General features: G+C 40.6%; 1 protein-coding gene across 1 annotated transcript in view; it reads left to right on the top strand.

The window, feature by feature from the left end:
* Positions 1-20,784, top strand: part of IGF1R (insulin like growth factor 1 receptor) — a 261,977-nt gene that overhangs the window by 220,897 nt on the left and 20,296 nt on the right. The window contains exons 7-15 of the mRNA XM_026648353.1: positions 1,547-1,673; positions 3,995-4,233; positions 6,207-6,374; positions 6,594-6,798; positions 13,069-13,355; positions 15,032-15,168; positions 16,495-16,654; positions 17,802-17,907; positions 19,586-19,656. Of these exons, the coding sequence (XP_026504138.1) occupies positions 1,547-1,673; positions 3,995-4,233; positions 6,207-6,374; positions 6,594-6,798; positions 13,069-13,355; positions 15,032-15,168; positions 16,495-16,654; positions 17,802-17,907; positions 19,586-19,656 (1,500 nt within the window). The remainder of the gene's footprint in view (positions 1-1,546; positions 1,674-3,994; positions 4,234-6,206; positions 6,375-6,593; positions 6,799-13,068; positions 13,356-15,031; positions 15,169-16,494; positions 16,655-17,801; positions 17,908-19,585; positions 19,657-20,784) is intronic.

Below are 20,784 nucleotides of genomic sequence, written 5' to 3'. Positions count from 1 at the left end.
GTTGTTAGAAATATTCTTTAGAATAAATCTGCTGTGATTTGTTTCCGTGTCAAACAGAGAATAACTTGAGAGAAATATTTCCAGTTAGTTCTACAATTTTTCAGAGTTACAATGCCTTTGTGTTTTGGCAAAAAGAACAGGAGTACTTGTGGCACCTTAGAGACTAACAAATTTGTGTTTTGGGGCTGTGCAGAAGCATATTCACAAAGGGCGTGATCCAAAACCCATTCAAGTCAACGGAAGACTCCCATTTGCTTTCGATGGTCTTTGGATCAGGCCTTTTGATTTACAAACAAATTTAAAATCCCATCTGTCCTTTAAGGATTGCAAAGAAAAGAGGGCTTACAGGCCTGGCTTTGCCCCATGACCCATACAGCTGATGACATGTTTTGTCTGTTAGGTTGTTTGTGGTGTTCTTGGAAATGAGTAAATTAAAGCATATCATGTTTATAAGTAAAACCCCCTTGTGCTGGACAGTGTTTACAAAACTAGGACACATACACTGCTGACTGTCTCTTTAGGCATGATGCATAAATGCAGATGGTGCGGATCCTTGTTGTGCAAAGGAAGGAGTGTGCTTACATTCAATATACTGAGTGCTCACAGTTCTGGAGGAGTTACAGATGCACAGCCAGTCCCTACTACCGTGAAGCCAGTGCCAGCCACTGCCTGTTCCTTAAAACTATTACAAAAAGCTTTCTGACTCTCAAAAGAGAAAAAAGGAGAGAATTAACAAAAGCTAAATTGCCTTTGAAAAGATAGCAGCACCATTAGTGCCAGCGTACATGAGGGTGAAAACCTCTTTATTTTTCAGAGAGTTCTACTAAGATGTTAAAACTCACTCACAGTTGACACTTAACACACAAGTTCTCGGTCCAAGAATTACGGTTTTAAACCAGTTTTGTTTCAGGACTGGATGGCTATTCATCGCTAAGTTGCTGGCTCAAATCCGGCCCAGCCCAGTGTCGAATAGCGACTGGAAGCTGCTGCCGTCAAACGGCTGTGCTGTATATGAAATGAGTTTAATCGTTCTCCGTCCAGCACCTAATGACTAGGAAGGCAAAACACATTATTGCAGTTGTCAGGGGCTGCATGGGCCATAGAAGCTGATCTTCCCTTTTACCCCAGAGTGCGCTCACTTAAACTCCGTGCTTACGCTTATAAGCAGAATAGAAGACGGAAGCTGGTAGTGCTAACTGTACTGGTCCTGTAGATAAACAGACTTCCATTCCCAGAGAGAATCCTGAGCCCCTTTTCCCAGCATTCTAACCACACACTTGAAAATGTTTAATTTTTAAGAAACAAATTTACGTGTCTCCATGTATCCGAACATTACTGAACCCTCACGAAGTGCTTTGGAATAAATAGAACATATGTAGCAACTAGTAGGTTCCTGCAGTACAGTGGTGATGAGCGCTATCGAGACCCCTAAACTAGATAATACTGAGGCACGCAGTTTTAAGAAACACAGCAAAACCCAATAACAAAGTTGTGAATCGAACTCGTTTTGCCATGGTTACTGACTTGTCATTTGTTTATGCTGTAGGCGAAAGCCACATTCTGAATTTTGTCTCCAACACCACCCTAAAGAACCGGATTAAGCTCACCTGGGAGCGGTATCGCCCTCCAGATTACAGAGATCTTATTAGCTTCACTGTTTACTACAAAGAGGCGTGAGTATACGTGTTCTGAGACTAATGATGTCATTCAGGAAATAACAGGCACAGTGGGTAGGGTTTCTCTCTTGACCGTTGTGTTTATTGGCTGAATAAAGAATAAAGTGAGTCAGCAAAGTCCCTTGGGCAATTCTTATTCTGTGCAGTGTACTCACTTTGTTCTCGAGTGCTCCTTTCTTACAAGGTTCTGTTTTGATACTATGTACTATACCAAAGTGCCTGCTAACATAGAGGTGTTTAGGACCTGTTTTCAGGACACTTTCACATTTAAAAAATCCCAAGTGATATAAATTGCTTGCCTATTTTCTGGGTGCTTTTCTGTGTTTATTGGAATCTCCAAATAATATGTGCTTTTATGCCAATTAGTTCTTTCTTCTCCCAGCCATGACATTGGCTAGGCAGCAGCATGGATTGGAGAGACAGTTTGAAGTTCTGGTTTGGAGCCTCAGTATTGTAACTAATTGGGCTCTGGGTTATTTAGGTTCTCTAGGTTGGACAGGTTGCTGCAGCGTTTGCTGATGGTGAAGTGCGGTAAGATGCAGGGGAAAACTGACTTTGTTGGGATCTGGTAGTCCCTTTCTCACTCCCCGCTCCTCCCCTCTCCCCCCCCACCACACACACATGCACACATACCAAACCCCTTTGTATTGGAGATGGGCCTGAACCAGAGCTGAAATCCGAATGTCTCCATCCCCCTGTGCTCCAGTGTTTTGCAAAATGTTTCGATCCAAACGGTGACTTGGGCTCACTTCTCTTTTTCCTTCATATTCAAGTATTTTTCTGACCCGTGTTCCCATTTCATCTGTCACTAAGCATCTTTTCTAAAGAGGACCTATTGCCATGGTCCATACTGACCAGCAATTCTTGGTACACCAACCACTCATGAAGGGTCTAACCCTACCTTTTTGTAGTCCTTTCCCTACTCCATTCTATCTCTAATCTAGGGCCAGGTTTTCTCTCTGCTGTCCAGAGCTGTTCTACAGTCTCTGTGGAAGTAATAGTTAGAGTGAGCAAGAAACACTTCCAACCAGAAACATCTTAAATCAGTCAGCTGCATTGAGATTCTGCTTTGAAAAAAGAGAGATGTAACAGAGAGAGAGCCCGGTGAGCAGGCTGATTGCTTCAACATTCTGGAGCTAAGTTGTGAGCAAATGAAGCAGGAATTCTATTAATACCACAATATGAGTCTATAACATGGTATGCCTTCAGTATTGACATGTCCATGCTAAATAGTCACTAAATAAAAGTAAGACCTTTGTATATAGTTGTACCAATAATACAATTTAAAATGAATCAAATGTACAAATTACAAGTCCAAACTTGGTTGTTTGCCTATGTCAAGAACTAAAGCAGCCAGTAGGCTATTGAGCTACTAGTCAAAGTGTAGCGAAATCTGGGTTCTTGCGGCTAACGTTCAATCACTGTCCGTAATTATTCTGGGTCGCATCTGTTTAATTTGAGCCCAGATAACCTGTGAATATAAAGTCAGAAACAGTTCACTGTCTGCTTTTGAAAGTAAGATAGGGCAACTGAGTCGGTGTCCTTAGAACAAGTCTTGTTTATGTTTTAAATGACACAGTAATCTACAGCTATGTAACCAAACACATTTATATTGAGTACAAGGAGTTTCCTTTTGTACCTACATGTGACTGTGATTGGTTCTTATGGTTTATCACCACTACCACAAGACAGTAACAAACTGTCAATTTTTTATTGTTTTATGGTTCGTTGTATTTATATAAGGAGAAATAAGGACTTTTTATTATTCCATTATATGGGGAAGGGGTTATTTGTTTGGCATAGTCTACCCGTTGTATAATGCTAGGTACCCTTATGGAGCTCTATAAATAATAAATTAATACCCCAGCAGGTTTCTTCTCTCCAACGCTTACTGGTCTATCGCTGAAGGTCTGTTTCTGTTTCTCTCTGCTGACAACAGTTACACGTTATCTCTCCTTTGGCAGGGAGTGGTTGAATTGAAGATGTTTGTTCAGACTGATAAATTATCCAATAGTTTTCCTTTTGTGGGAAGGGAAAGTAAGCCATGAGTACCTATTTCCCTCAGATTCCTGACATCTCAGTCACTACGGAGGCTAAATCTTGTAGCTAAATCTGAACTCCCTAGTTTTATAGCAGTTGGAAATAAAAGACAAATCTAGGCTCTGGGATTCTCTTTTATTCTTCTATAAAAAGCAAATAAATTTTTTTTTATTAGTTTCATTGGACAAAGGCTGATGTGAGATTCCCCCATAAAAAGTTTGAGTGTTTTTAAGAGGAAGTAAAAGTACAATTGGTGCCATTTTCTTTTAATATTTCAGACCATTCAAGAATGTGACAGAGTATGATGGGCAAGATGCTTGTGGTTCTAATAGCTGGAACATGGTGGATGTTGATCTGCCCCCAAATAAAGAGAACAACCCTGGGATTTTACTGCAGGGACTGAAACCTTGGACTCAATATGCCATTTATGTCAAGGCTGTTACTCTCACAATGATGGAGAATCATCACATCCATGGAGCAAAGAGTGAAATAGTCTATATACGCACCAATGCTGCAGGTAAGGCCTGTGATGCATGGCACTGCAAAGGTATCACAGGCTGGGCTTTCACACACTCAGATGGGTCTTTAAAGCTGCACGTGTAATTTATTAGGCCTGGACTGTGGAAAAAACTAAGTGCATTGGAAAACATGAACAACTTTTAAATGCTTGATACTCAGGAAATCCATTAGAGGGGCCCAGTGCAGTTTAAATATATTGCAGTCTCAGTTAAGGTCATTTGTAATATTCCTCCCAGAAAACATTGCAATGAGGGCAGACAAGGGTCTGTTTGTCAGCTATACGGAGAGGAACACAGGGTGTCTGTTTTTCACAGTTATGTACTTGCCTTTAAGTCATAATGCTGACCACTACAACACAACATCAGGTGAACATGTTTGATTCAGCTCCACCTTTTGACCGCAAATAGCTTCCAGAATGAGTGGGACATTTAAATAGCCTGGCATCAAAGATGAATTATTTAAAAAAAAAACAGATAGCTTGATAAGGTAATTTCTGAAACAAGAGATGGGAGAAGCTCAGGTACCCAGATACTACAGTGAGGTGCATAGGATAAAAGCTGGCTGTTACTTTTAAGTGTTGACTCCCTTTCGAATAAACCATAATTTTGAGATCTACAAACACGTTGCTTTTAAATGTTTGATTTTTGGAAGGCACTGAACATCAGGTCATCTTGTGTACCTGTTAGTCTCAGCTGTGTTCCAAATTGTTATATTTCAAATGTGTGTAATGCTACGTGCACTGTTATAGGATTTGAAGTCTCTTTTTTGCCCTATATCTTCTAAGGCAATTGGGATTTTGCTCTTATTTTAAAGCTCTTGGTTTTCTAGTGCATGCCGTGGAGCAAGCATTGGAGACCTTAAGCTGTAGAGATCCCCAAGATGATGACGCTGCATTGGTGAAAAGGCCTCTTGCACTACCGATAAGGAGCCTCTTTCACCATTTGTCCATTGAAATGTGTGAGGACGAGAGAGAGAAATTTGAGAGATTGATATGTTTTTCAACCTTGAATTCAACAAGTCTCTGGCAATGTTGAGTGAGGCAACTCAACTTTTTGTTTGCTCAAATTCAGGAGAAAACCCACCCTATATATTTTGAGGTTTTTTTCAATGTATTCTACACAAATGCTAGCTGAGAACAGCCACCATTATTCATATAGCATAACAGCAAACATACAAGATGTGTCTATTTTCAGGGTGTGAATCAAACAAGGAGAGAATTAAGTCAAATAATTCAAAATTTTGATCAGTGGGATTTGCCTGTCCAAGACCGTATAAACTCTGTAAAATATTTAGAGGTAGAAAGTCCAGTTAGAACCTCAATCTCATCAGACCTCTCAAGAAACGTCTGTGTATGTTTTTGGATATTATTTCGTACGGAAATTCATCACGCAGGGTTTGTTGCTGTGATTTGTTTACTCCACGCCCCTACATTTCTCTCTCAGCATAATGCCATTCATAATTTCCCAGATTGGCATTCTAAATTTTCTTTGCATAAACAATTGCTTTTATTTAGAAAGCAGCAACTAAAAAATACAGGACAGTGCTAGTCATAAATTGAAACTTTCTGGATTACGTGGAGTAAGGAAATCAGAATGTCATTAAATAGTCTACCAGAGCATGGTTACATACTTCAGGCCAAGTTCTGTGGTCAGTATTCAAGCAGTATTCCCTTTGGAAATTAATGGGAGCTTTGTTGGTTTAAGGATTGCAAAACTTGGCCCTTAGACATTAAGGAAAGTTGTTGAGTACATCAGATCACTGCTGTAGGGTGGTGGCTTTTAAAACATTCACATCTGTTAGCCAAGGGGAGTCAGCAGCATTCTTCGTTCCCTTGAGGTGGGACGAGCTGTTTTTCGGAGTGATGTACAAATCAGTTAATTGAGGCATTGTTTCTCAGCTTTTTATATTTCAATGAGTTGTGTGTAAAAATGCCTATTATTTTTTTTTCCCCTGTTCCTTTTCCACTCCTAGTGCCATCTATCCCACTGGATGTTATTTCAGCATCTAATGCCTCTTCTCAGCTAATAGTAAAATGGAATCCACCCTCTCTCCCCAATGGCAACCTGTCCTACTATATTGTACGGTGGCAGCAGCAGCCTCAGGACAGTTATCTTTACCGACATAACTACTGCTCCAAAGGTAAGGGAGCTGAAAGCAGTTGTGTTAAAATGCCTGAGATTCATACCTGTCCGTCCTCATTATTCACATGACCAGCAAATGCAGCTGTAGCTAGCTATTCTCTGACGTTTCTGTGAATAACAGCCAGTATGGGGGAAGGGTGAACATGGATTGTTAATGCACCCACTGGCGGTTAGGGAAAAAAACCTCAACCTCAACATCTGGTCTTTTCTTTTAAAGATAAAGTCCCAATTCGGAGATATGCGGATGGGACCATTGATACAGAAGAAGCTACCGAACCCACCAAGCCAGAAGGGAGTGGGGGAGAAAAAGGACCTTGCTGTGCTTGCCCCAAGACAGAGGCAGAGAAGCAAGCTGAGAAGGAGGAGGCGGAGTACCGGAAAGTCTTTGAGAACTTCCTCCATAACTCCATCTTTGTGCCCAGGTAATAGAAGCTGGATCTTTGCTGTGTTTATAGGTGGGGACTAGCGGTGATATTTCCTGGGGCCCTTGGTATATACACATGAAAGCATTTGTTAATCGAACCGTAAGCACATAAACACTGCCTCATGTAAGGAGAGAGGTGATCTACAGTCTTTCTATTTCATAGCTTCTTTTCTTCACTGATTCTTAGCTCTCTCTCCCTATTTTAACTAATCATAATAGTCCTTACCTACATTGTTCAAGGACCTTCTTTGTGGTTGCTCCTTTGTGGAATCAAAGGTCATGTAACAGTTCTTCACCTGTAAGGGTTTCAAGGATGATCAACCCGCGGCAGAGAACTGGCTTCAAACATTTTTTTTCTCTAAATGGCCTTTTAAATGCATAGGTAACTCATCTTGAAGATGTATCTGGTTTGGAAATTAAAGGAATATTGGGGGCCTTGCAGAATTTGAAATGGTTGTCCTTTCTAATTTATGTCTCTGCACTAATTAAGGAGAGTGTCTTGGTTTCCTGGGCTTTGACTGTAACCAAGAATTAAATGTACACACACTTTCATGATAAAGGGTGCTGCTTACATGTTAAGTAGAAACATATCCATTAAGCTCCATTTTATATAGCATCATGGAGCAGGTATTATTGAATTCATCAGTGGTTGTGATGCTTGAGTTTCTAAATTACCTCTTTTGTAAGCTGTTTTTACTTAAAATAATTGGATCACAAGGCCAGCATACTGTGTGTAGCTGTAACACTACTATGTAAGCTTTCAGCTTTGATCGTGCATGTAGTCTCATCCTCTCTCTTGGCTGGAGAGGAGTAGGTGGAGTTGGCATTAAATGGGGCTTGGGAAAGTGTTCAGGTGTGGTCTTCATGAAAAAAACAAGACTGAGTGATAAGTTTGAGAACAGAAAAATTTTCTTTAACTTGTAAAGATCTTATTTAAGACACTCTTAGACTGTGTAAGGCAGTGACCTGAGTGTCAGGAGCCAAATTACCGATCAGCATTACTCAAAAGAGCCACAGTAGTGTGAATTCATTGTTTAATTTGGCTCTCTCTCTATAATATTCTCACAGCAAAATGACTGACCAACTAGTCTACAGTTGGTTAATAACATAGTAAAAGCGTCCTGATTGGTTAATAACTTAGATTGGTTAATAATTAAATCACAGAGTGTTTTAATATCATGTGCTGCAAAGAGCCACAGGAGACACATTAAGGAGCCTCAGTTTGAGTATCACTGATGTAAGGACTTCAGGGCAGGGACCATGTTTACCTGGGGGTTGTACAGCAGCTATTGCAGTGGGTCACTGACCTTGATTGAGACCTCTGTGCACTACCCCAGTACAAATAATAAATAATATTGCTTCTTGGTGGAAGTGTCTAGTTGTTGTCCTGAACTGTTGTTGATTTACTCCAATTTTGTGTGCACTGCTGATAAGTTAGCAGACCAGATCCTGAAATAACCAGTGGTTGTGTTAATCCTGAGCAACACCTTATGATGTAAACAAATTCGGACTTCGGCCTACTGCACGACAGGTTTGGAAACCACACGCACGTTATAAATTGCCTGAAGTGACATGATATTAGTTTTGTGGAGGAAAAGTATTTTTCCATTTAACCAAAGCTTTCAGGCATTTGAAACATGACATTCATTTTGTCTGATGGGTAAATTTTCTTGGACTAATTTTAAAAAAAGAGAAAAGTAAAGCTTGAACAGAGGCAGGAACAAATTACTACCAATCTTTTACATGCTGTAGATTTACACTGTTTTAAAACTTAAATGGGAGCAATTCATAAAGAATGCCTTGAATGTTTTACAGTTTTCCCCCTACTCAGCTTGCTTTCATAATGGGTATATTTTTCTTTTCAGTGATTTAACAGCAGGATCAGATAAGATATAAGACTTGTAAATAGCTGAGTTAGTTAAGTGACTTTTAAGAAGTCTGAATGTCAGGGAAATGTGAGATTATGACCTGGTGAGATTTCTCCATAGGACAAATCTGAGCAACTTCTTACTTGCAGATGTCTATTTTTTTTCTTTTCTTTTTCCCTGAGGGGGAAGTTAATTCATGTGTCAACACAAGCCTCATTAGAAGTGTATTATGTTTCCAGCTTTCTACCTGGGTCTTGCCTGTCTTTGGGATGTTATGAAAGAAGCACAGCATGTAAATAAAAGGGTCTGACCGTGCGGTTTTCAGGCTGCTTAAAAACCAATACATCTGTGTCGTTACATCATCCTGCCCTGGCCTGTTTGTGATTTCTAAAGGGCCCAGCGTACAGCATTGCAGCAGGAAGGGTAGGGCCGAGACAAGATAATTTTTATTGCTCTTGGAGCTGCGTTTACAGCACTGCAAGAGCCATTACTCTTCAGCTTTCCTTTTGTTTTCTCGTGGTAACCGAGTAACACTCAGCATCTGAGAAGCTGGAACTTTACAATTAGCACATAGTCAGAGACCTGGTCTACACTTAAAAATTAAATGAACATAGCGGCAATGCCCTGGGCTGTGAAAAATTTCACACCTTTAGCACTACGTAGGTAGGTCAACATAATCCCTGTGTAGACATGGCGATGTTGACAGAAGAATTCTTCCATTGACCTAGCTACCTACCGCTTCTTGGAGAAGTGGATGACCTACATCAGTGGAAGAACCCCTTCCATCGATTTAGGAAGTGCCTATGCTATGGCACTACAGTGGCAGAGCTGTAGCATCGTTGTGCTGCTATGATGACAGTAGTGTAGACACACCCTAAGAAGGTAATTAGATTTTGCACTGACATATCCATTTCTTTTAAAGATCTCCTTTTTCTTTTCAGCGATTTTATTTTCTCATTGTTTGTTATCCCCTCCTCCCTATGTCAGAACATAGATGGATTTACTTGCCTTTTCCCCCAAGACCTTCCTTTATATTTGGCTGTCTAGTTTCTTGGGTTCTAATTTTTTCCTCATTTGGGTGTTCCAGCAAAATTGGCAGCTTCTTGACAGAAAGTCATTGATGTCAGATCCCTCAGTATTTTAGTTATGTTTGCCTTGTGGTTAATATGTGGGTCTCTCTCTTTCCCTAACGTGACTGTATTTTTTTGCCCGCGTGTTCTGTGTTTTTATTCTCTTTTTCAAAGTAAATGTAGGACCCTGCTTTAAATTTTTCAGAGACTGTCAAAGAGAGAATCTTAACACATCCTGTAAACGTGGTGGTAGGTAAGGTCACTCCTTCTGGTTGTTTGGTTGTCAGGATGTGTTCTTGCATCAACATATGACTTTGTAGTTGATTTTTATTTCCAATCTCACTGCTTTTTGTCACAAGCACAAATGTTCAGGCATCCTTGTTCTTTTATGCTGGTCCAAAGGTTTATTCTCTGCAGTGGAATTAGGGGATGAACGATGACTCGACCAAAGCACAGCAAACAGGCCTAGTGACTTCTCCAGTGATACTTGTTGTCAAAGAGACGGTGTGTCTGCTTTTGTTCGCTATGAAATTCTCCCATTTCATGCTGTAGACTTACTAAGAACTTGTCTCTACCAACACTTCATTCACAGCAAGCTGGGATGTAAATCTACCCTGCGCCAACCTGCCATGCATTACGTCACCATGTGGCACCTGCTGCCACCTCGCACTAAGAGTTACCTGGTGTGCTGTGATCTACTCCGCTTTGAAATGGGAGTAGGTCAGAGCACACTAGGGAATTTCTAGAGCGTGGCAGCAGTGTCCATGCAGCAATTTAGCACATGGCAGGCTAGTGTGAGGTAGATTTGCCCCCCCAGTTTGCCTTTGGTCTTATAGACAAGCCCTGAGTTGAGTTAATCACATGGGGTGTGTTGCTTGATAACACAGGTAGTCCTTTCCTTGTCTTCATATTTATTAGTTGATACTTGTGCTGCAGTTTGCCTGCCTTGTGAGAGTCACATATATGCAACCTGAGATTCATTAGGATTTGGGAGAATCTAAGGCCATGTGTACACTAGTACTTGTGTCGGCAAAACTTTTGTCGCTCAGGGGTGTGAAAAGAACACTCGCCAAGCGCCATAAGTTTTGCTGGCATAAGCACTCGTTTGAGCTGGTTTAATTATGTCGATGCGAGAGCTCTCTCCCGCCAGCATAACGCGGTTACACGAGTGCTCTTCTAGAAGCGTAGCTTTTCCATTGTTTGGCCTTAGTGAACTCCTCTGCCAATAGGTTTCAAAACCAAATGTGCTCACAGTTGTTTGGCACGCAGCGCTGATGAACTCTTTGATATGGCTCAATGTTCTAAGACTATTTATTTCATAGTGAGCTATTTCTCTGATCTAACATGTTTCCTAATTGACGGGGCACTTTTTCTGTTCTTAATGCCCACTCCTTGATTGGGAATGTGTTGAAATCATTGCCTCACTGTAGTAATTTGATATAGACCCAGCACTGGCCTAGTAATAGACGATCATTGTGTAAGTGGTACAATGTGAGGTGTGGTACAATGAAGGAAATATTTCTGGTGTAGATTCTTCCCTGATTTCTCTCCCCTCCACCTCACTCTTTCAGTGTTCTGTTAATTCAAATCTAAATCAAGAACACTTGATGGATTGAGATTGGAGCATTTGGAAACGGTCATCCTGTTTACGTAGTCTGCGTTCCTGTGTAGAACAAAGATCCAAATTCCAAACTGAAGAACATGTGACACCTCTGATGTGTGACAGTGATGTGTGGTAGCTAGATTCATTTTATCATGTATGAAGGAAGGCTGAAAGAATTGGGTTTGTTTAGTTTGGAAAGAGAAGACTGAGAGGGGACATGATAGCAGTTTTCAGGTATCTAAAAGGGTGTCATAAGGAGGAGGGAGAAAACTTGTTCACCTTAGCCTCTGAGGATAGAACAAGAAGCAATGGGCTTAAACTGCAGCAAGGGAGGTCTAGGTTGGACATTAGGAAAAAGTTCCTAACTGTCAGGGTGGTTAAACACTGGAATAAATTGCCTAGGGAGGTTGTGGAATCTCCCTCTCTGGAGATATTTAAGAGTAGGTTAGATAAATGTCTATCAGGGATGGTCTAGACAGTATTTGGTCCTGCCATGCGGGCAGGGGACTGGACTCGATGACCTCTCGAGGTCCCTTCCAGTCCTAGAATCTATGAATCTATGAATCTATGTACACCGTGTCCCCATGTTGACAACTATACTGCCAAAAAAAGGCCTGTCTGCACTGCCAATTCTAAAACGTGAAACAACAGAAACTGCAGGATCATTGCAGTAGATCACTCGTTTTTTAATTCAATACATAGATTACTACAAATGTTCGTTTTATTTCCATAGTTCCATAGGTGCACATGCAACTTTACAGACAAAATTAAAAAGCTCCTTTTTCTGAGGCACGTGCTTACTATTTTCTGTATCTTTCAGATGTCCTCTGTTGTGCTAATACAATGCTCATGTTCCTTTGCCCACCACTTCCCTTACAAAATGAAGAAGCTGTTAACAGACTTCTCTCAAAAGCCAAACATGCCCAGTGAGTGACTGTTGCTAGTAAAACACAGAACAAGGCAAGAAAACCAAGCCACTGGTGTACACGGGTTAACTTTAGCTCTCGTTCTGTGTTGAGATGCTCCTTGGGCTGCTGATTTGCAAAGCTGCTTAGTGCCTCATTTCAGTACACACCTGCACTAGATGATGCTGATTTTTCTCAAATCATAAGGTTGGTCAGTTAGAGACTTCGTTTGAGAAATGGTGGGGAAATGACATCCATAAGGGTACAGCTGTTATCTTCCATGGTTTTTAGTTTATCCCTGGTTTGCCTCCTCAACACCGTAAATTAAGCAGCCTTTAATTGCTTTCATCCTAACCAGAAAATTAAAAACTGGACCTTAGAGCTGTACAATTCATATCCTTTCAGATTTTTGTGGGGGGCAGCTTTTTATTTCAGCATCACCATCATTAAATATGGATCCGGTTTGCTCATGAAACAACCTTGGGCACATTTTTGCCATTCAAAACGTTGACCTCAGTGGGGCTTGCACAGTGGAAGGTTGTGCATGTTTATCTTGGGTTAGAACTTGAGCCTCAGATAGCTTGGGTCTGTTTCCAAAGCAGTCAGAAATGGAATGTGCTGAACATATAGTAGATTCAGATAAAGAATGAAGTCCATCTAGTGGCTTCCTTATTCTTTCATTTGTATAGTCTGTCTATCTGTAAGCTGATTAGATACATATTTTCTGACTTAAATTTTTCTCTTGCCTTCCCTGACGGTCAGTTGAGAAGTTTAATACATTAAAACGACCTGTTTCCACATATTGCCCTTTGTTCTCTGCAGACCGGACCGGAAGCGCAGGGATGTGTTCCGAATCGCAAACACCACTGTTGCCAGTAGGAACAAGAACACAACGGTGCCAGATCACTTCGCCAATGTGTCTGATGTGGAGGAGAGTGAGATGGAATATCCATTCTATGAGAGCAAAGTGGAGGGCCGGGAGAGGACGCTCATCTCCCACCTCCAGCCTTTTACTCTTTACCGTATTGATATTCACAGCTGCAACCATGAAGCAGACACACTTGGGTGCAGTGCATCCAACTTTGTCTTTGCAAGAACCATGCCTGCAGGTACGATCTCCAGTGTTTCAAGCTTTACATTTCATTTTCTGGGCGGTAACATGTATCTTGGATACACACAGGGAGAGACAGCTTTGAAAACCAAATATAAAATAATAGGGTTTGTTAAGGATTTTTTTTTTTTTGGTGCAAAGATAAACATATTTTTAAATGTGAGAGTTATGTAAAATGTTATCTTACTGGATCGACACCGTCTATTAGTCCATAAACTCCAAGGTCCAGCCTATGGCACTGCTCACTGCTGCAGAGGAAGGCAAATAATCCCTATTGTCTGCCCAGATAACTCTGCAAATCTGTTGACAGGTGCAGGGAGGGAGTGGAAATGGTTTTCTGAGCCCCTCGGACACCCTGATGCAGGAGGATTGAGTATACCTTTCCTGACATGCTGTAGTCCATGGATATTTGTTCGCAGTTTCTAATCAGTTCACTTTGGCCTGGTCACAGATGTTTGAGTTTTACTTGTGTGAGTGTTTGCCATGAAAACAAAATGTTTCCTCTGCCACGGAATGCTAGTGCGCTCCTCCAGTCTGGGACTGGAAACAATATTGTGTCACTTTTCATGACCAATCACAAACAACTAGTCTATCTCAAATATGGAATATTGGGTACTCTCACAACTGTTTGCAATCACTGTAGTAAGGCTTGAGCTTATACAGATTGCTCATCTACTGAGAAGAAAAGACCTTATTTCAGTATAAAGCCATATGCAGTCATAACTCCAGCAGATGCCTGGTTTCTTTTTGGTGCAAAATGGTAGTGGTTTTGCTTTCTGGAAGGAAATGCTGAAGATAATCCAGAGCCAACCATTGTCTGTACAATGCAGAGGTATTGTTTATTTCAAGTAAGTAGGGAAATCCAGGAGCTCAGGGGAAAGGAAACAAACATTCCCTAATTCTTAGCCTGTGAATTCTCTGAATTGAGGACCTTTGTGATCGTGTGGGCTTTTGAACCTAATGCATATATTGCTTGACTGGACCAGTATTCATAGTCCCCAGGGAGCCTGCTGAATAATTTCCAAAACCAAAAGCACTGGGGATAAGGCAAAGAGCACTGATGTCTTTCCATCATAAGCTGTGACTGCACACACTGCAGATACTGTCCCTACACTGACAATCCAGACGCTGTGACAATGGAGCCCGTTTTGACCTCCGTGCAGACCCCAACCTGTGTCTGTTTTTCTGACAAGCCTCTGTCTTTGCATCCTGTGACGTGGACACTATACTGCAAGTAGCTCTGCAGAGATGCAACACCTACTGCTGCTATTTTGGGCCTTCTACAGCCATCAGATCAGAATGACTTTCACTCACTACCATGGAGAGTACAGTGGAGGTCTGAAGAAAGAACCAGTCACGAATATACTAAGTTCTTCAGCCTGTACTTTGTATTAGATCACTTACTTATTGTGTCCTGATGTTTTTAGGCCTATGCCCTGCATCAGCTGTAACAGTATTGTTCAGGCAATACTAATCTCTCCAACAAGCCTTCAAGTGCTTACTCCTTGCTCTCTGGGGATTTGAACAATATTTATTGTGCTGTTCTGGCGCCTCTGGAGTAGTTAGGAATTTTGTTTTTTGATCTCTTCACCTAGCTTGGCCCAGCCGTTGTCTCAGATTCAGACAGGCTGCAATGCTGTTTGCGTTACATCAACTCTTGTAATTATTTTGTAGAAGGAGCAGATAACATTCCAGGAACAGTAACGTGGGAAGGCAAAGAAGATAATGCCATCTATCTGAAGTGGTCAGAACCTGTAAGCCCTAATGGATTGATACTGATGTATGAAATCAAATATGGGCAGCATGGAGAGGTGAGGATTGATCAAAGACATGTTTGTTTGAGGGAGGAGGGGTTCTGTTGGAACTAATCTCACGTGTTCTCGGCTCTCTGTGAGCTGAGGGGTGAAAACATTGTCCTTCCTACCTGTGGTCTGGTCAACTCTGACAAGCTATAGAGGGTCAGACTGAGTCAATACTTGGATGGAAGTCCCATTGAAATACTCTGGTGTGAATACAGTAATCTTTTTTTGTTGTTGTTTTCTTTTGTTTTTTTTTTTAATTGGTATTTTTTGAATGGCTTAACACGGTATAAGGGTCTCAGCGACTTAAAGCTGAGGTGCTGGGCCCATGTGGTTATTGAAGCTCATGTGCTACGTTTCACAAGACTCAGAGCATTACCTTCCAGTGCCCATGCTAAATTCATCTCCTACAGTATTAAGCATTGGTGTGCATTGTTTAAAAAAAAAAATTACTTGATTTCATTCTGGATGAGCCCACATTTTCTAGGTGGGAGGGTGATTTTTGTTTGTGTAAAGTTCGTAGAGTGCTTTGGGATCCATGTACCTAGGCCTAGGAGATGCTTTATTAATGAGATCACTTATTTTAAAGAAAATAAAAAGGACCTTTAGGATTTAATACTTAAAATACAACTAAATTTTGTATTCCTCCCAAGCTTTCCCAAATTTCCCCATTTTTAGTTCTCCCGTTAAGCTGAATACTTTTTAAAGAAATAAAGGTGCTTTGCTTTTTAAGGTAGACTTTGATATAGTTATGAACAGATTTTAATACTAAATAGTACAGATACAGCACAGTGGTCAGTATTGATGGTATTCTCTTTACGGAGGAATAGCGAGAACTGCAAATACTAATGTAACTATTTGCTAAAGCAAAATAAGCAAATTTGTAAGGGCAATTGTATAGCAACAAGTTTTACCTTTATTTTAATAGTGCTGTTAGCAGCAGCATTCATCCAAGGATTTGTAGATATTGAGTCTTGCAACATACCTCTGAGACAATTTCTAAGTATTATGCCAAATTTACAGGTGGGTGAAGATTTAAATGACTTGTCCAGCAGCTGTGGCGGTACTTGAAATAGAAACAAGGAATCCCGACTCTCAGTCTCTATTTCTAGCCAATATGTTACAATCCTTCCCTTGTTTTACTTGCTTTTACCATTGTTGGATTCCAAATATCCTTAAATTGCACAAAGGGAGAACTGTTCTGATTTTAGGTGAAGAAACAAGTTTAAATCATGAATGCGATGCAAAGCCCAGCAAAAACTGTGACCGTACTGAGTTCCTGACAATTACAAGTATAAAAATATTTACATGTAGTACAAGCCGTTCTTCTTCTTTCAGGAGAAACGGGAATGTGTTTCTAGACAGGAATACAGGAAGTTTGGAGGAGCCAAACTAACTCATCTAAACCCTGGAAACTATTCTGCCAGAGTTCAGGCCACCTCTCTAGCTGGAAATGGATCATGGACTGAACCAGTGTCTTTTTATGTACAACCCAAACGTAAGAGGAATTTTATAGGTTGCATCAAACTATCTGTGGTTACTAGCTTCCTGAGTTATCTCACTTACTCCTGTTGTTTGCATGCATGATTGGGACTTTGATCATCCTTCCTAAGTTCTCTATATACTTTCTCAGTTGTGCATGCTTCTTTGGGAGCTGTTCTGCATTCTCTTAATTGGAAAGTGCATATGAATGAACAGTACCTTCTGAGGCTAGGTCCTATTCTGTTTTGCATGTGTATACACATGTATAGGTTAGTGTGTCTATACATTAATAATAGTAAATGTTGTCCCTGTGGTATACTAATCTTGGGTGAAAATGTACTGCTAGGAATAACCATGCAGCAGTATTATGAATTGGAATCTGGAACCCATCTGGCAATATGGAATACCTATCGCATGCATTAATGTGATACAAGAAGCCAAGTTTATTTGCATGGAGCTTTGTTACAATTCCATTTTTAGCTGTTTTTTTTCCTACTATGGAACTCAAGTGGCACTTTGACAGAAGATCAACATGTTGACGCAAGAGGGGGTAGTGATATTGGAAATGAAGCAATTGTTTTACACAGAAACAAATTGGTAAACAAGTTCCACCCAGTGCTTTTATGGCTACCATAGACATCTCATCTTTTTCTTCTACATCTGCACGTCTTATTTTTGTTTCTGCTTATTTGCAAAGCAGATACGTTTATTACCCTCAATATATCCAGGCAAAATACCTGTGTCCTCTTCTCCCATTTGTAATAAAACAAATTTTGATAGAATTTAGAGTTGAAATTGGAGCAACAAAATATTTGTGTGCATACTATCTTTATATATAGATGTGTGTATATATAGATTTAAAAGGATAAGCATGCATTAATCATTTAAAGAAGAACATCAGACCATAGACATACCTAGTCAAACCAAAACTCAATTAAACAGAACGCTGCTCTTTTACAATATTAATGCTGTCCTCTTTCTCAGATTTCTGATTCTCTAGTCATTTATTGTTAGGGAGTCTTCCTGAAGAAATTTCTACACTTCAGACAGAAAACTGAATTTTCTCATTTTGCAGTATGGCAATATCTTGTGTAGGCTGAAAACTCTCGTGGTGGTAGAAATTCTATAGCAACGTAAGAATTTTGTTTTCTTGTCTATTTCAGCGGCAGACTATGGGAATTTCCTGCACTTGATAATTGTGCTCCCCATTGCAGTGCTGCTGATCATTGGAGGTTTGCTAATAATGCTGTACGTCTTTAACAAAAAGAGGTGAGATCTTGCATACACTCGTGAGGGAGACTAAACTGGGAGGAAATGTTCATTTTGAACTCAATGCCCAAAGGGGAAGTTTGAATTTGAAACCGAAGCGGTGTTTGGAGGACCATACAGGATAGACAAAAGCAGATTTTTCTCTTATCGGGAGATGATGTTTCGAGTTACTAATGAGCATCTGTCTGCTGAGGGAGTTGTGGAGAGGCTTTTCATTACCATGCTGAGCTTGAGAGGAGGGAAAGGCGGGGAGGGGATGGTCTTTTGGGGATGTATCTCCATTGGGACAATGATAGCAAAAATAGAACCGTATAGACCAGAGGTTTAGCCAACAATTTGAATCACTTTGGAAACCACAAAACCTTATTCGCTGGATAGATTGTAGTCAATCCAAGTGAACATGGTATTTCGCATCTCGGTAGCCTTTTCACAATTGCTGAATGTGTTTTAATGAAGAAAAGGAAAATTTAGAATTTGCACCAACGTTTAAATAAGCTTTGGCTGTTTTTTGCATGTAGAGATTTACGTTAATCCCTTCTCCCACCTCAGATATAGAGGCACTCCTCGGACTTACGACACAATTGGTTCCTGAAAATTGCGTCGTAAGTCGTAACTCGGAACCGCAATCCACTCTATTGCGGGACCGAACGTCATAAAGTCGAAACCAATTGCCGTAAGTCGAATCAGGGTGTCCATTCAGAAACGTCGTAAGTGCCGTTCGTCATAAATCGAACGTCATAAAGTCAAGGACTGCTTGTATTTACTGAAAATGCTTACATTCACTTTACACATGGCATTTACCAAATCTCTCTCTGTACCAGAGCGATAGTTTTTAGTGGCACTGTTTATTCTGGCATTATAGGTTTGCTAATTGACACCCCTCTCCCACCCAACCTTTATCCTGTACAAACCTTGCCAGCTCATCCCAAGCCTGCTCCAGCCCAGGGAATGAAATGTTTGGTCACGTTTGCAGAGCCTTGATGATAGTTTATTAATCTGCCAGAACTGAACCATAAAATAAGTTGCATGTAGCATGTTTCCTAAAATCAAGACTATCCCAAGCCCACCTAATCTCCTGCAGGTTGGGAAGCATGGAATCCTACGGCTGATCCTGAGCACAGATCTCCTGCATGGCACATCATCATATAATCAGTCCTGGGGGAAGAGCTTTTGGATACTTTTCTAAAAAATCTGCCCTAGGAATCATTTTGGGGAAGTTGAATGGCCTGTGTTATATAGGGGGGTCGGACTAGATCACAATGGTTCCTTCTGGCCTTGGAATCTGTGTTTACATTCAGCCATAAAAAGAAACGTGAGAACCTAGTGCATTACAATGTTTCATATTCATTCTTCTCTGGTGCAGATATGGTGTAAAGAGGACTGGAACGGAACTGGGGAAGGGGGGCGGGGAGTGGAGGGGTCTCCTATGAAGACTGTTCAGGCCATTTTCTCAGTTGGTGTGGCCCGTGTTGGCATATGCAGGTAGAACAAGAACTCTGTTAGATCAACAAAGTTAGTTCCTCTCTCATCTTGTCCGAAAACCCCTCCATGTGCCACATGTAAGAAGCAACAGGACAGGTGGTGGAGCAAATAGTGGAAAAGCCAAGGAAGAGGAGGATTGGAAATGCTAGTTGTGTTTTTAAGGATGAAAAAAAAAATACATCTTATGTTTTAACAGGAACAGTGACCGACTAGGCAATGGAGTGCTTTATGCTTCTGTGAACCCTGAGTACTTCAGTGCTTCTGATGGTAAGTGTGGCCTTGAGCTTCTGATGCTTTTACTTTAATATATTCTGTTGTGTGAGATCAGGTCAAGCCCCATTTTGAAAGATGCAGAGATTTAATAGGACACAGTCAACCTAAAACTCAGCTTGCTTTACCTATATTACTCACATATCTATAGTCTGTCAGTGGAAATGTATAATGCCACCACGGTTAATAAACTGAAAAAATATTTTTAAAAAGTCTTATGTCTTCTTGCAATTTGCACAGTCAGTCAAACTAGATAGAGCAGTTTCACTTTTGGATTCTCATCCACTCGTCTAGTGTTACTGTTCAGTTGTTTTAACTGAAATGAAAAATAATTCTTGAAAACCTCTTTGATAGTGGGCTGTATAAGCTTCTGACGTTTTAAAACAAACCTAAATACTAAAACTAGTTATTACTCCTTTATTAAACTACGGGCCCTTCTAATTTGTAGAACAATAAGACAGTCAAAAGATGTTTCACATTTGAAGATGCAGGCACACCAGTGCTGTGAGCCATCAGACACTTCACGGGTGGAAATTGTATGTGGAAACAAGTACATATGTTTAACATAATCTAAATCCCTTTGTGTTCCTATCCTGTAATATAAAGAAGGAGGGTTGTTCTCTAGCTGATGAAACAATTCTTTAGTGCTAGTTTCAACTTGATTTTATATATTTGTAACTGTTCTTAAATTCTCATCTCAAAATATAGTGAGATATTTGTATTCTGGTAGCACCTAAAAACCCCAACTGAGATCGGGACCCCATTGTGCTAAGCACTGTGCCATCACACAGTGAGATATAGCCCTTGCCCCAAAGTCAGATACTGTATTGGGCTTTTAGGGCCCCCTCTGTCCCTTTTGTCGTGTATATGGCCTGCCGTTAGGGGGCTGAGGACCTCATCTTTTAAATATAGGGAGAGGCTAGAAGAAGGGGCATCATAGTGACGGCCCTTCCTGACTTTAAAATAAATAAATAAATAAATTGAGAAGTCCTGCTTCGGATTTAAGCTCCATTTGCTTCAAGTGAAATATTTGCAGCTGTAAGTAGAGCAACCCTTCCCCCCTCCAGCCCCCCCATAAGAAACCCCATCAAGATTTTCATAGAACTTGAGGGAGCCAATTAAAAA

The sequence above is a fragment of the Terrapene carolina genome, unplaced genomic scaffold, assembly GCF_002925995.2.
Source record: "Terrapene carolina triunguis isolate 2854851 unplaced genomic scaffold, T_m_triunguis-2.0 Scaffold67, whole genome shotgun sequence".
Taxonomy (NCBI): domain Eukaryota; kingdom Metazoa; phylum Chordata; order Testudines; family Emydidae; genus Terrapene; species Terrapene triunguis.
This window is presented reverse-complemented; position numbering and strand designations above follow the sequence as displayed.